We start from the raw sequence: 15,613 nt of genomic DNA on the forward strand, positions 1-15,613 counted from the left end.
TAGCCATAAAGGGTAGATTTAAAAAACTTTATTGTTTCCATGGCTTCAGTAGACATTGGACATTGTTTGTATGTTTATACTACTTTTATTTTTCTTAAACTGACTAATCACGTAAGTATACTGTTCATTATTTGCTGTATTTATAGAGAGACATTTTATATTTAATTTAAAAATAAAAGATGGAGAAAGTGATTTTTGTGAGTTTGTCATAGTTTGGTAATAGTACTTTCACCCTTATTTTTAAAATGACTAAACCTAAATATCAGTCTGCTTTTCTCTCTCTCCACCACAGGGTGTGTACATGGGCTGGTTAACAGCTTCTGGAAGTGCAGCACGGATTCTTGGACCCGTGTTCATCAGCCAAGTGTACACTTCCTGGGGTCCACGATGGGCATTCAGCCTTGTGTGTGGAATAGTGGTGCTTACCATCATGCTCCTGGGTGTGGTTTACAGAAGACTTGTTCCTTTTTCTGTAAGGCATGGAAGGATTCAAGAGTAACCTAACTAACTTTATGATGGAAAGTACTTATATGGGGTTTCTTCTTCCAGGGCTCTGTAAGACAGTTGCTGTGAGTCAATTTCCAAAAGTCAGGCTGCAAATATTATGTATTTTGAATAACAAGAACATATATTGATTAATATAGGGAATTCTACATGTAAATACGAACAGTAATATAATATAAAAACACTCTGGTTCATAATTTCTGCATTTCAAAAAGTATTCTTCATATAACACCTCTTTAGCGGTTACATGAACTCATGAGTGGACAGTGGTTTATAAATATGAAGTTGTGCTCTTAATTCAAACTGCAGAGGTGTCATTAAAATAGTGAGAAAGTATGCAGGGAAGCCATAAGGAGAGTTCTTTATGAATTACCAAAAACAAAAAAAGTGAAATTATAGAAATTATCTACCCTAAATAGAGGTACCTATGTTTGAAGATACCTACTTTTTATTTATTTAAAAAATGCAGCTTCTATTATCGAATTTCCTTATGAAATAAAAATCATGACTCTTAACTTTTCCATTTACCATGCCTACCATCCTACCTTACCTTCTATAAGGCATTATTTTTAATTCTATACCTTCTGTCCTATTTTAGTTCCCTAATAGGAGAAAGTACAAATAATTCTAATATTTGAGCAGTAAAGAAGATTAAGAGATCAAGGTGGATTTCACTACCTTTGGTAGGACTAATTATTTTTTTCTTTCAAGTACTAATAAATAATTCACTTTAGAAACATAAGCCAGGTATGTTACTGTATACATGTACGGAATAGCAAACTGTTTATTAAAATTACTGACATTTTTCAACTCCCTTAAATTCTGGAGAAAAACTATTACTTTATTTAATTAAATTATTTAATTTATTTACTTTTCCCATTTCTCAGTAGTGACAGGGAAGACACAGCAGTTTCCAAACAATGTCTATGTAGCTATTCAGAACTGCAGAATTTTAAATTTGGATGGGCCATGACAGCCCCAATCTAATTAGGCTAATAAATATTTTAGGTAAAATTGCTTTAATCTAACAGTTTACTGAGTTTACTTGAAGTTGGCTAAATCATATTCTCTATGTGTACATTTCTACCTCTACATAAATTGAATGCTGATAAAAGGAACTAGTATAGAATTATGTATGTGGATAATCAATATTACCAAAAAATGCAAAAATATTTCTAAATATTTTTCCAAATGTTTCCTACTGTAAATTCTATTTTCAATTTTTTTTTTCAACGTTTATTTATTTTTGGGACAGAGAGAGACAGAGCATGAACGGGGGAGGGGCAGAGAGAGAGGGAGACACAGAATCGGAAACAGGCTCCAGGCTCCGAGCCATCAGCCCAGAGCCTGACGCGGGGCTCGAACTCACGGACCGCGAGATCGTGACCTGGCTGAAGTCAGACGCTTAACCGACTGCGCCACCCAGGCGCCCCGTAAATTCTATTTTCAAATCTGAAAGCAAACAAGTAAACACTATAATCTGCACTTTATACTATGTTGTATTCTTGTGGGTTTTTTTTTCCCCCTTTTACTTTCTCTCTTTCTTTTCTTTCTTTTTTTTTTTTTTTTTTTTGGCTTGAAAAACAGAAATTTATTTCTCACAGTTCTGGAGGCTAGAAGTCTAAGACCAGGATTGTCAGCAGGGTTAGTTAGTTTGTTCTGAGGTCATTCCTTGACTTGTAAATGGATATCTTCTCTCTGGATCTTTTGTTTGTTTTTACAGCTTTATTGTGTAAGTTTAAAGTGTACAATGTGATGATTTGATAAACTTATATATAGCAAAATGATTCCCACCATAGCACTAGGCAACACCTCCATCCTATCACATAATTATCATTTCTTTTTTTGTGTGGTAAGAACATTTAAGATCTACTCTCTTTTGCGACTTTTAAGTATATAACAGTATTATTAATTGTGATCACCATGCTGTATAACAGATCCCCAGAATTTAGTCATCTTATCACAGGAAGTTTGTTCTCTGACCAACATCCCATTTCCTCCACCCCTTAGCCCCTGTCAACCACCATCCCACTCTTTGCTTCTAACAGTTAAGTTCTTTTAGATTTCACATACAAGTAATATCAGATAGTATTGTCCCTCTCTGTGTGACTTCTTTCACTTAGCATAATGCCCTCAAGGTCCACCCATGTTTTCACAAATGGCAGGATCTCCTTATTTCTCATGGCTGAATAATATTCCAACACATACACACATCTTTATTCATCCACTGATAGACATCTGTGTTGTTTCCATATCATGGCATTTGTGAATAATGCTGCAATGAACATGGGAGTGCACATATCTCTTTAAAATTCTGCCTTCATCTCCTTTGGATATATACCCATAAGAGGGATTGCCACATCTTTTGGTAGTTCTTATTTTTTGAGGAACCTCCATTCTGTTTTCCACAGTGGCTGCACCAGTTTACATTCCCACGAACAGGACACAAGGGTTCCCTTTTCTCCACATTCTCACTTGTTATTTCTTGTCTTCTTTGATAATAGCCATTTTAACTAGTGTGAGGTGATGACATCTTATTGTGGTTTTCATTTGCATTTCCCTGTGGGTTAGTGATGTGGAGCATCCTTTTATGAACCTGCTTTCTTATACCATATGTATGCCCTTTGGAAAAATATCCATTCAGATCTTAAAAAAAATATATATATATATTTTTTTAAGTAAGCTCTACCCCCAATGTAGGGCTTGAACTGAGATCAAGAATTACATGCTCTACTGACTGAGCCAGCCAGGTGCCCCTCCTCTGCGCATTTTTAAATCAGACTGGCTTTTTTTGCTATTGAAGTTAGCTGTACTCTTTTTTTTTTTAATAACCCTATTTTTATTTAGGAATTCATGTTAATTTTTTTATTAAATGTTTATTTATTTTTGAGAGATAGAGACAGAGCACAAGCAAGGGAGGGGCAGAGAGAGAGGGAGACACAGAATTGGAAGCAGGCTCCAAGCTGTCAGCACAGAGCCCAATGCAGGGCTTGAACCCACAAACCATGAGATCATGACCTGAACTGAAGTCAGACACTTAACCAACTGAGCCACCCAGCCGCCCTGAAATTTGCTATACTCTTAAATCCAACTTCTTCAGCCCTAATAGAAAGCTCAATCTGACAGAAATCATCCCATGGTTAAATTTTAGAGATTATTTTTACTCTTTTCCACCCCCCATAGTGAGACTCTACTTCAGTTAGACTTATCAGAGCCATAGCCAGGTTTCTGGCTATTTGGTCAAGTTCTGGGATCTCTTTTCCCTGATGTTCTGCAGCTCCTTCCTCAGTCTTACATTTTTTGGGCTCTAATCTTAAAAGAGTAAACTCCACCCTTGGTTTAGATAGTAATAGCAAAAATGGTAATGATGAAAATAATAGCAAACATGTATAGAGTTCTTTTCATATTGCACGTAATGTATAATGTTCATTTTCATAGCAGCAAAGGTGCTGTTATGACACCATTTTACAGATAAAGGAACAGAGGCACAGAGAAAAGATTTGTCTCAGTAACAGTCTGTCTTTAGAGTCCACACACTGAACCACTAAATTTTTTATTGTATAGGAAATAACCCAGAAAATTTTAAGAAAGAGCAGTTAATTGCTTATTTTAGAGTAAATCAATTTATGCATACCAATGACTCCTATTAGAAATATTTGAGAAACATAATTGAAGCCCAATGACTGGGGCTGTTATCCTACAATAATAGACTGTTTCTATGCAAGAAAGTATGACAGAGAAGTTTCCCAATTTCCAAAGACTTACAATATTGAATAAGATTCATATAAACTATAACCTTGCAACAACAACTAACACCTTTCCTTTATTAAGAATGCTTTCTTTTCTGGGGGATTATACCAGCACGCATCTTGGCACAAAAGAAGATAAGGAAGTGACATGGGGTGGAGGAGAGAGCAGGGAGGTAAAGTTTGAGGAAAAAATCACTAACTGAGTTCTTGAGTGGGACAAGTTGAGTATAACCTGCAAAGGATGATAGGAGACCTTAAGGTATGAAAAACTGAAAAATAGTATGCATTTCAGAAAAGATACATTTTTGAAAACCTAAACTTAATAAGAAAATGATTTGTATATTTGAAGGGATTTATAGCTTCACAAAGCATCTCCATGTTACCTTGCTAAACTTGCCTACACTTAAACTCCTCCAGTTATCTTGCATAAAGTGAAATAAATCCATATGTAATTTTTGTTTTGGGGAGGATAAACTACTTATCTGCATCTGCTCAAGAGTAATTTATTGTGAGAGGATATTTTAGGTGCCATTTTTGACTACTGCAAACTTTTTTGTAATTTAATGTATTTTAACATTGTGAATGTACATTTTTAATAAACAATTATTATGTATATGTACCTTAAGCCTTAAAATTATTTATTCATACTTTCAATATATATTCAAAGGGTACCTACTATGTACAAATCACCGTGTCATTGTTGGGAATAAAGCAATGAACAAAGTATACAGAGTTGCTACCCTCATGGAATGTCCATATTGGCAGGAACATTAGAAATTAATTAGTGGGGGCGCCTGGGTGGCGCAGTCGGTTAAGCGTCCGACTTCAGCCAGGTCACGACCTCGCGGTCCGTGAGTTCAAGCCCCGCGTCCGGCTCTGGGCTGATGGCTCGGAGCCTGGAGCCTGTTTCCGATTCTGTGTCTCCCTCTCTCTCTGCCCCTCCCCCGTTCATGCTCTGTCTCTCTCTGTCCCAAAAATAAATAAACGTTGAAAAAAAAATTAAAAAAAAAAATTAGTGAAGTGATTACACAAATGATTATGCTTAAGGGAAGGACAATGAGAGAGAAGCATAGCCAGCTGTGAGGATGACTAACAGGGGATCTGACCTGGACAGGAAAGTCAGGGACTGTTTTGCTAAGGATGTAATGACTAACTAAGGCTGGTGGAGAGAATGATTTGGACTGGTAAAGAGTGGGACAAGTGCATTTCAGGCTGAAGGTGGTAAGGTCTTGAGGCTTTCATGGAACTACAAGTAGGTCTAAGGTGGCTAGGAAGGGACTGAGAAAAAGAGTCCTATTAGTTGAGGGTATAGAGGGACAATGCAAAGCCGTGTAGACCTCAGGCAGTAGGGTGTCCTCCAGTGGTAAGTAAGAGGTATTTTAACTTTAGGCATGGTTTGAGTTAGGAGTCCAAAGAATGTCATTAGGACTGTGTCTTTTTCTTTTAGTTCTACATGCCTCTGCTTGACTTTACTTTCAGGTTCTCTCCACTTTGTGGCAAGATGGCCACTGGCAGCCCCAAGCTTGCAACATCTTTGTAACTCACAATTCCAGAGAAAAATGGTTTGGGCAGAAGTATCAGAAAAGGCTCTAAGTAGGGGCGCCTGGGTGGCTCAGTCGGTTAAGTGTCCGACTTCAGCTCAGGTCACGATCTCGCGGTCTGTGAGTTTGAGCCTCACGTCGGGCTCTGGGCTGATGGCTCAGAGCCTGGAGCCTGCTTTGGATCCTGTGTCTCCCTCTCTCTCTGCCCCTCCCCCATTCATGCTCTGTCTCTCTCTGTCTCAAAAATAAATAAACGTTAAAAAAAAATTAAAAAAAAAAAAAGGCTCTAAGTAGCCAACTTTAGCTTACATACCCATCCCTGAACTGACCAGATGGGCAGAGTGGAATCCTCTACTAGCCCAGGCCTGGATCATGCATGTATCCATTCTGGGGATGCAATTATCTGTATGGATGAGGAAGGAGGGGAAGAGCCCTGTCAGGCTCATCTTGATTACATAGACTAAATAGACTTAGACCTGGATGGAGAAGAGGAGGTTCACCAAAGAAAGGTCTGTTGAGCTGACAAATATATATCTTTATTCATTATACCTACACCTCCCAACTGTTTTCACATCATTGCAATCACAGAAAATATTGTATGCACCACTGTGAAAAATAGATCAAGTTGCTTACACCCAGTTTCTTCAGATAACACAGGCCCTACAATCAACTCAGAGCTCTGAAGAGATCAATTTTCCACTTATGAATATAACCCATCTGTGATATACCAATGTTAGGAAGCATGGTACTATACCATGATAGGTATTTTGGGCTTTTAAGAGAAATGGGAAGGCAATTGGGTTAACATGGTCTCTAAAAAGAAACTCGTGCTCCTCATAGAAATGGTTGATTCCAGGTGTGGGACAAAATGAGCCTAAGACATCTTATGCCAGAAAGCAAGAGGGTTATCAAAACTATGTTAGTCTTGCCAAAAGGACATGGGAGTCAAATAAAGAGACTACTACTGGCCCAAAATGGGACAATTAAAGAATTGAATAATATCTGCAGTTGATTTAAACACAACAAATATGTGAAAATCTATGAGTTCAAATGATATTAAAAATAAGAAACCCATTGGTCACCTTTGGAGGTTGCCTTAGCAGCTTTATTCTGAAAACCAGAAAATAAAAGACTCCAGCATCTATTCTACCTTTCCTGTATCTAAACTTCAGGGTAATCAAATATTGATGAGGGAAAGTAATTTTCTTTCTTTTTTTTTAATGTTTATTTATTTTGAGAGAGAGAGCACAAGCAGGGGAGAGGAACAGAGAGGATAGAGAGAATCCCAAGCAGGCTCCACGCTCAGCGTCGAGCTGATGCTGAGCTCATAAGCATGAGATGTGAGATCATGACCTGAGCCAAAATCAAGTGTCGGATGCTTAACTGACTGAGCCACTTAGGGGCCCGGAAAGTTATTTTCTGTAGAAGAATCCAAGCTAGTAAAAACGAAGTGAATAATAGAAAAATCTCCGCTTAGCAACCTCTAATGAAATAATAGATATGGGCAACAATCATCAAGAAGGCTAAAGCAACCAGGTGAAAGAGTAACAAGGAATTTTCTAAAGGATGAATGAGGCTGACAACACATGCACCCACTGATCAATCTATTTTTTTTTAATGTTTATTTTTGAGAGGCAGAAAGAAAGGGGGACAGAGGATCTGAAGCAGGCTTGGTGCTGACAGCAGACAGCTGGATGTGGGGCTCGAACTCATAAACTGCAAGATAATGACATAAGCTGAAGTCCAACGCTTAATTGAGCCACTCAGGCCCCCCTGATCATTCTTAACATCACTGAAAGTAGGTAAGCATTACGTGTCTCATAACTTCATGCAGCAGGAGGTACACGACACCACTGGTAAAAGTGTCCCTGCCAAAAAATTAAACCAGAACCTAATCAAGCTGATAAACTGCTAGTTTACAGGAAATACAGAGGGAAACATGTTAAATGCCATCTCTAGGTAGTAATCACCTAAACCCAGAAGGCTATATATTCTATAGACAAATGATTCAGTTACAAAAGAAAGAAAAAGAGAGAAAAAGAGAAAGAAAGAAAGAAAGAAAGAAAGAAAGAAAGAAAGAAAGAAAGAAAGAAAGAAAGAAAGGAAAGAAAGAAAGAAAGAAAGAAAGAAAGAAAGAAAGAAAGAAAGAAAGAAAGAAAGAAAGAAAGAAAGAAAGAAAGAAAAAGAAAGAAAGAAAAGAAAAAGAAAAAAGAAATTAGGGAGATCAGATGTCAGAGATGAAAAAGAAGCTTAAGAGATCTTTTTTGGATCCTGTTTCAAATAAACCAAATGTAAAAGGATACTTTTATGGCAATTGGAGAAATTTGAAACTAGACTCAATATTAGATGATATTAAGGAATTATTGCTAATTCTGAGATGTATGGTAGTGTTATTGTTATGCCTTTAAAAGGTTATTATCTGTTAAAGATAGATATTGAAGAATTTACTAGAAATTACATGTGTCTGGGATCTGCTTCAAAATACTCCAAAAGGGAAAGGGCGTCAGGATGGATGAAACAAGACTGGCAAAATATTTGTTGAAGTTAGGTGGGAGATACATGGAGGTTACTTATGTACTTACATGTGTACTTTTGCATTTTTAAATGTCCACATTTAATTTAAAGTTAGTAATAATCAGCTTTGTATTTTAGAATTCTCTAACTGCAGTGTGAAATATGCACTAGAGTAGGGTGTAGAGGACATCATGTTTGTGGCTACTCTTCATTTCCTGGTAACTCTTCCACATTTGGAGAATTCCTCACACTGAGCCTCTCAGAAGCCAAAACTCTATCTCATCTACCCTTGCATCTATGTGTTTCTGGTTCATGTGAGATTTCATAAGGAATGGAGCAAAAAGAGCAGTGGGCACCATGAGCAAAATTGATTTTGGTGAAGGAGCAAGATCAGTGGTTAAATTTTGGAGAAAGCACTGTCAAAACATCTGGAACCTAGTCCCCAGCTTCATCAGCATGGCTGTAGGATCTGTGCTAAGCAGGGGTGGCAGGGTGTTTTCTGAGGCAGCTCCTGCATTCAGTGATTCAGGCATTGGTCCTCACTGCAAAGCTTGAATCTCTGAACCTCTGTCCCTCGTAGAGGTTCTATGTACTAATACCTTTAATAAATATATTCTCTGCTTAAACTAACTAGAGTGAATTCTGATGTTTGCAACTAAAAATGCTGACTGAGGGGTACCCAGGTGGCTCAGTGGATTGAATGCCAGACTTTTGCTCAGGTCATGATCTTGCAGTTCGTGGGCTCAAGCCCTGCATCAGGCTCTGTGCTGACAGCTCAGAGCCTGGAGCCTGCTTCAGATTCTGTGTCTCCCCCTCTCTCTTTGCCTCCCACCCCCCACCCCGCCATTCACATTCTGTCTCTCTCTCTCTCTCAAAAATAATTAAACATTAAAAAAAAAAAACACTGAAATAGGAGGCAAGAGTAGATGTTTGTAGACAAGCGGGTTACTGCAGTAGTTTAGATGAGTAATGCTGGTGACATGGACCGGGGAATTGGCAGTGGAACTGGGAGTTGAAAGCAAAGCATGTAAAATATATTTTAGAAGTAGAGTTGACAGGATTATTTGATTACATTAAGGTAAAAGAAGATGTTAAGAATGACTTCCAGGATTCTGACATGAACAGCTGGAAATACAAGTACTATGTACTAAAATAAATACTGAGGAGGAGCAAGAAAACAGTACAGTTGAATTAAATGATATTCTTACAGACAACAAAGGCATGCCACATAGATATGCCCATAAAACAGACTAAAATGAGCAGAAAGAAATTATGAAATAATGGAAACTAAAAAATGACATAAATCATAATCAGGAATGAGATAATTCTTCAATGAAATTGAGAAATAAGAGAATAGGAAGATATAAAAATATTGCTGGCAAAGCTCAGGAAAGAATAAGAAATTTAAAAAATAATCTTGGGGCACCTGGGTGGCTCAGTCAGTTAAACGTCCAACTTTTGGCTCAGATCATGATCTCATGGTCTGCTTGTCAGCACAGAGCCCGCTTCAGATCCTTTGTCCCCCTCTCTATCTGCCCCTGCCCCACTCTCTCTCTCTCTCTCCCTCTCTCTCTCTCAAAAATAAATAAAACATTTTAAAAAATGAATAAAAATAAAAATAATCTGAACATGAAGACCAAATTAGAAGGAACACAGAAGTAAATAAGATGCCATAGATAACTTGATAAGGGAAATAAAAGACAAAGGAAAATTAAAACAACAGAAATAAAGACATAAAAATGATCCCACAAAAAATGATGGATATAAAAACTAAGCACAGATGATACAACATATATAGAAGTCTTTCAAGAAAACCAAAGCAATGAAGCAGAACAAATTCTAAGAACTATATACAAAAAAAAATTTGCTAAAATAAAGCTCAAACATACATATGAGAAGGGCATACCAAGTACCTGAATAATTGACCCAGAATGGTCTATTATCACAGATTCTATTAAAAATATTGTGTTAAAAAAAAGTGGGTACCAGTCAAAATGGCTAAGTCACTTAGAAAAGAAAATCATATTGCAATCAGATTTTGTGATGATACTTTTTTATGCCAGAATCAGTGGATTAATATATTTATTTAAAGAAATACAGTGTGGGTCACATATTTTATATCCAGTCAAGCTGACCTTCAAGGATAAAGTTTACATATTTATGAAGAACCCAGGGAATATTATTTTTATGAGCTGTGAGCAAATTTCAAAAAAATTAAGATGACATGAGAATTCAGCATAAAACTGATGGTGAGCATTTTATATATTACCTCCAGAACTAAGACTAAATGATGGAAATAAGGGTGACAGAATTATCGGGGCACCTGGGTGGCTTGAGCAGTCAGTTAAGCATCCCACTCTTGATTTTGGCTCAGGTCATGATCTCACAGTTTTTGGGATTGAGCCCCATTTCGGGCTCGGTGCTGACAGCAAGAAGCCTGCTTGGGATTCTCTCTCTCCCTCTCTTTCTGCCCCTCTCTAACTTGTGTACGCATGCTCTCTCTCTCTCTCTCTCTCTCAAAATAAATAAATAAATAAGCTTAACAAAACAAGAGTGACAGAATTACACATAATGGTTATATGTTCTGATTATGTAGATATAGTAAAATTATCCAAAAAGTGAGGGAGAGTGGAGAGAGTAGAATATACTTCTGTTAGCTATGTTGGTTGTATATTGGAAATGAAAGGATATTATTTAAATGTTTGGGGAAAGAGGGAGAGGAAAGAAGTTACAAGATAATTTTAATTTGCTCATGTTAGAGAACTTATATAGGCAGAATGTAAAATGGAGGAAATCAAGGATATTATAAAAAGGTAGTAACATAGAGGTAACCAGTAGAACAAGAACACAAGTTCCCTAAATACAAGACATGCAGCAATGAAAGAACTTATAAAAGAGACCACAAAATGAAGAATTATATACACATATAGAAAACATATAAAAAATATATAATGTAAAACAACCTGACAGAACAGCAAACAAATCAGTCATATCGATAAGTGCAAATATGATAAACTACTCTTTTACAAGAAAAAAGATTTTCATCTTTTTTGCTAATAGATTCAACACTAAGCTGTGTATATGAGACATTCCTTAAACAGATACAGAAAGGTTAAAAATAAAATGCTAAGTAGAGATCTACCAGGCCAATACAAATCAAAAGAAAGTAAGGGTTGCAGTGCCTGCCTAGCTCAGTTGGTTAAGCCTTCCAACTCTTGATTTTGGCTCAGGTCATGATCTCACAGTGGTGAGATTGAGTGCCGTGTCCACACTGTGTGTGGAGCCTGCTTAAGATGCTCTCTCTCCCTCTCCATGTGCCCCTCCCAGCTCATGCTCTCTCTCTCTCTAAAAAAATTTTTTTTCAAAAAAAAAAAATCTATGAGTTCACAAATATACCCAAAACAAACATCTTATTCATCACCTGTGGTGGTTTCTAGAGCACCAACTCTTTTTGTTACGAAAACTAGTAAATAAAGGGAAAAAATAAAGCACTAAACTAGCCTTTTGTATATCTTCTTTATTTCAGGTTAACCTGATAACTGATGACAGAAAATTCAGAAGGAATAATAGAATTAGAAATGTCACCAATTTGTAATCCCCAGTGAAATCAGGAATCTAGGTAATGATCATCATCAAGGGTGAATAACTCATAGGGGGAAAAAAAACCTCATAGGAAACTTTATAATGCATAGATCAGAATGACAGTTCCTGAATCTACGAATCAATCTTAGTATCACAAGAAAGGCAACAAGTTATACCTTCCTAGTAGTAAGAACAGTACCAGCTAAGAACTATTCTTCTCCTTCTCCCTCTCCCGCTGCCCCAATCAAGTCTAAATCTCATCATATTTTTGGAAAATTCAGGAGATACACAGTAAATGACAGCATTGGGATGCAAATAGTTGATTCCAGAACTTGAGAAATGCTATAGAACGAATGACTGTTTCTTCAACAAATAAATGGCAGAGAAACATGATAGAGATGGGGGTATGTTAAAAGATTAAATGCTAAGTGAAATAAATCAGAGAAAGACAAATACTGTGTGATCTCATTTACATATGGAATCAAAAAAACTGAACTCATAGAAACAGGACAGATTGGTGGTTACCAGAGACAGGGGATACAGGGGAAGTGGAGATTGAGGAGGTATAGGTGAAAGTGGTAAAAAGTCAAAACTTCCAGGGGCTACTGGGTGGCTCACTTGGTTAAGCATCTAACTTCACCTCAGGTCATGATCTCACCAAGTTTGAGCCCCATGTCCAGCTACGCACTGACAGTCCAAGCCTGCTTGGAATTCTTTCCTCTCCCTCTCTCTGCCCGTCCCCTGCTTGCCCAAGTTCTCTCTCTCTCTCAAAATAAATTTAAAAAAGTTTTTAAAGATAAAAACTTCCAGTTATAACATAAATAAGTCCTGAGGATGCAATGTACAGCATGGTGACTAACAATATTGTATATTTGAAAGTTGCTTGGAGAGTAGATCTTAAAAGTTCACGGGGCGCCTGGGTGGCGCAGTCGGTTGAGCGTCCGACTTCAGCCAGGTCACGATCTCGCGGTCTGTGAGTTCGAGCCCCGCGTCGGGCTCTGGGCTGATGGCTCAGAGCCTGGAGCCTGTTTCCTATTCTGTGCCTCCCTCTCTCTCTCTGCCCCTCGCCCGTTCATGCTCTGTCTCTCTCTGTCCCAAAAATAAATAAACGTTGAAAAAAAAATTAAAAAAAAAAAAGTTCTCATTACAAGTAGCTACACTTGTGGTGGGCATAGCATGAGGTGTAGAGAAGTTGAATCACTACACTGTACACCTGAAACTAATGTAACATCATGAGTCAACTACACTCAAAAAGACTTAAAAAAAAAATACCCCCCACATACAACCCAAAGTTCTCATAGCAAGAAAAAAAATTGTAATGTGAGGTGATTGATGTTAACTAAACTTATAATCATTTTTGTGTACAATCTTTATCTACAACCTTTCATGTAAACGCTAAACAGAATTTTTTTTTTTTTTAATGTTTGGTTATTTTTGACAGAGAGAGAGACAGAGAGAGAGAGAGAATGAGTGGGGGAAGAGCAGAGAGAGAGGGATACACAGATTCTGAAGATGCTCAGTCTCAGGCCATGGTGTTTGGCAGAAGTCAGTGACTTTTCAGAACATTGGAAGGTGCCCACAACTAGCACTAGTGTATTTTTGTCTCTTCAAAACACCCATCGACAGTCCTTTGCTTTTCCATACAAGAGTAAGCTTGGGAATGCTTTGCTTCATTCTAGGTCAGGCTGCCTGCAGATGTAGACCCTTTCCTCTGCTGCCTTATTGCCAGTTAAATACAGTATGTGACAAGAGTTTATTAATACTGCACTATAGTCAACATCTGTGGAAGCATATACAATGGTCCCCATGCAGAAAAAGATTCCATTGAATCAACAGATAACAGTGATTCCGTTAGAGATACTGAAAATTGTCTTACACAATAACCCTCCTCTCTCTCATCTCCCTCACACCAGCTATGAAGGTTTTCAAAGGTAAGTGCAGGTTAACTTAATTTTCATTATATTTTGTATTTGATTTATTATTTTGTATTATATTATGGTATTGTAATCACTTCTATATGAATATTTTTGGTTTGTGGAATGAATCATCTGAGTTTCCATTCTTATGGGGAAATTCGCTGTGATATATAAGTACTTTGGATTACAAGCATGTTTCTGGAACGAATTATGCTCACAAACCAAGGTTTCACTGTATTTACTTTTGTTTTTTGTTTTTTTTTAATATAATTAATTGTCAAATTGGTTTCCATAAAACACCCAGTGCTCATCCCAATAAGTGAACTCCTCAATGCCCATCACCCACTTTTCCCTCTCCCTACCCCCCATCAACCCTCATTCCCTTCTCAGTATCCAAGAGTCTCTTATGGTTTGCCTCCCTCCCTCTCTGTAACTTTTTTTCCCCTTCCCCTCCCCCCATGGTCTTCTGTTAAGTTTTTCAAGATCCATATATGAGTGAAAACATATGGTATCTGTCTTTCCCTGACTGACTTATATAATACTCTCCAGTTCCATCCACATTGCTGCAAATGGCCAGATTTCATTCTTTCTCATTGCAAAGTAGTATTCCATTGTATATATAAACCACATCTTCTTTATCCATTCGTCAGTTGATGCACATTTATGCTCTTTCTATACTCTGACTATTGTTGTAACTGCTGCTATAAACATTGCAGTACATGTGCCCCTATGCATCAGCACCCCTGTATCCTTTGGGTAAATTCTCAGCAGTGCTATTGCTGGGTCATAGGGTAGATCTATTTTTAATTTTTTGAGGAACTTCCACACTGTTTTCCAGAGCGGCTGCACCAGCTTGCATTCCCACCAGCAGTGCAAGAGGGTTCCTTTTCCTCCACATCCTCGCCAGCATCTATAGTCTCCTGATTTGTTCATTTTGGCCACTCTGACTGGCGTGAGGTGTTATCTCAGTGTGGTTTTGATTTGTATTTCCCTGATGGGTAGTGACGTTGAGCATCGTTTCATGTGTCTGTTGGCCATCCGGATGTCTTCTTTGAAAAAGTGTCTGTTCCTTCTCTAAAGATGACATCTGGATAGACAACAGGCACATGAAACGATGCTCAACGTCGCTCCTCATCAGGGAAATACAAATCAAAACCACACTCAGGTATCACCTCACGCCAGTCAGAGTGGCCAAAATGAACAAATCAGGAGATTATAGATGCTGGAAAGGATGTGGAGAAACGGGAACCTCTTGCACTGTTGGTGGGAATGCAAATTGGTGCAGCCACTTGGAAAACAGTGTGGAGGTTCCTCAAAAAATTAAAAATAGACCTGCCCTATGACCCAGCAATAGCACTGCTAGGAATTTACCCAAGGGATACAGGAGTGCTGATGCATAGGGGCACTTGTACCCCAATGTTTATAGCAGCACTCTCAACAATAGCCAAATTATGGAAAGAGCCTAAATGTCCGTCAACTGATGAATGGATAAAGAAATTGTGGTTTGTATACACAATGGAGTACTACGTGGCAATGAGAAAGAATGAAATATGGCCCTTTGTAGCAACGTGTATGGAACTGGAGAGTGTGATGCTAAGTGAAATAAGCCATACAGAGAAAGACAGATACCATATGGTTTCACTCTTATGTGGATCCTGAGAAACTTAACAGAAACCCATGGGGAGGGGAAGGAAAGAAAAAAAAAGAGGTTAGAGTGGGAGAGAACCAAAGCATAAGAGACTCTTAAAAACCGAGAACAAACTGAGGGTTGATGGGGGGTGGGAGGGAGGGGAGGGTGGGTGATGGG

General features: G+C 38.0%; 1 protein-coding gene across 8 annotated transcripts in view; it reads left to right on the plus strand.

Annotated features, from left to right (window-relative positions):
- The window catches only part of MFSD8 (major facilitator superfamily domain containing 8), a 150,557-nt gene that overhangs the window by 110,439 nt on the left and 24,505 nt on the right, over positions 1-15,613 (plus strand). For 5 of the 8 annotated variants that reach the window (XM_045055884.1, XM_019828987.3, XM_019828989.2 and 2 more), the window contains one exon: positions 293-1,527. The exons of 1 other annotated variant lie outside the window; for it this stretch is intronic. In XM_045055884.1, the coding sequence (XP_044911819.1) occupies positions 293-499 (207 nt within the window). In that variant the 3' untranslated portion in view covers positions 500-1,527. Of the gene's footprint in view, positions 1-292; positions 1,528-11,834; positions 12,602-13,569; positions 13,822-15,613 lie in introns of those variants that run through there. 2 more of the 8 variants (XR_006596767.1, XM_011281678.4) reach the window with 2 other exon arrangements.

This window comes from Felis catus, chromosome B1 (assembly GCF_018350175.1).
Source record: "Felis catus isolate Fca126 chromosome B1, F.catus_Fca126_mat1.0, whole genome shotgun sequence".
In the NCBI taxonomy this organism is placed as follows: Eukaryota; Metazoa; Chordata; class Mammalia; order Carnivora; family Felidae; genus Felis; species Felis catus.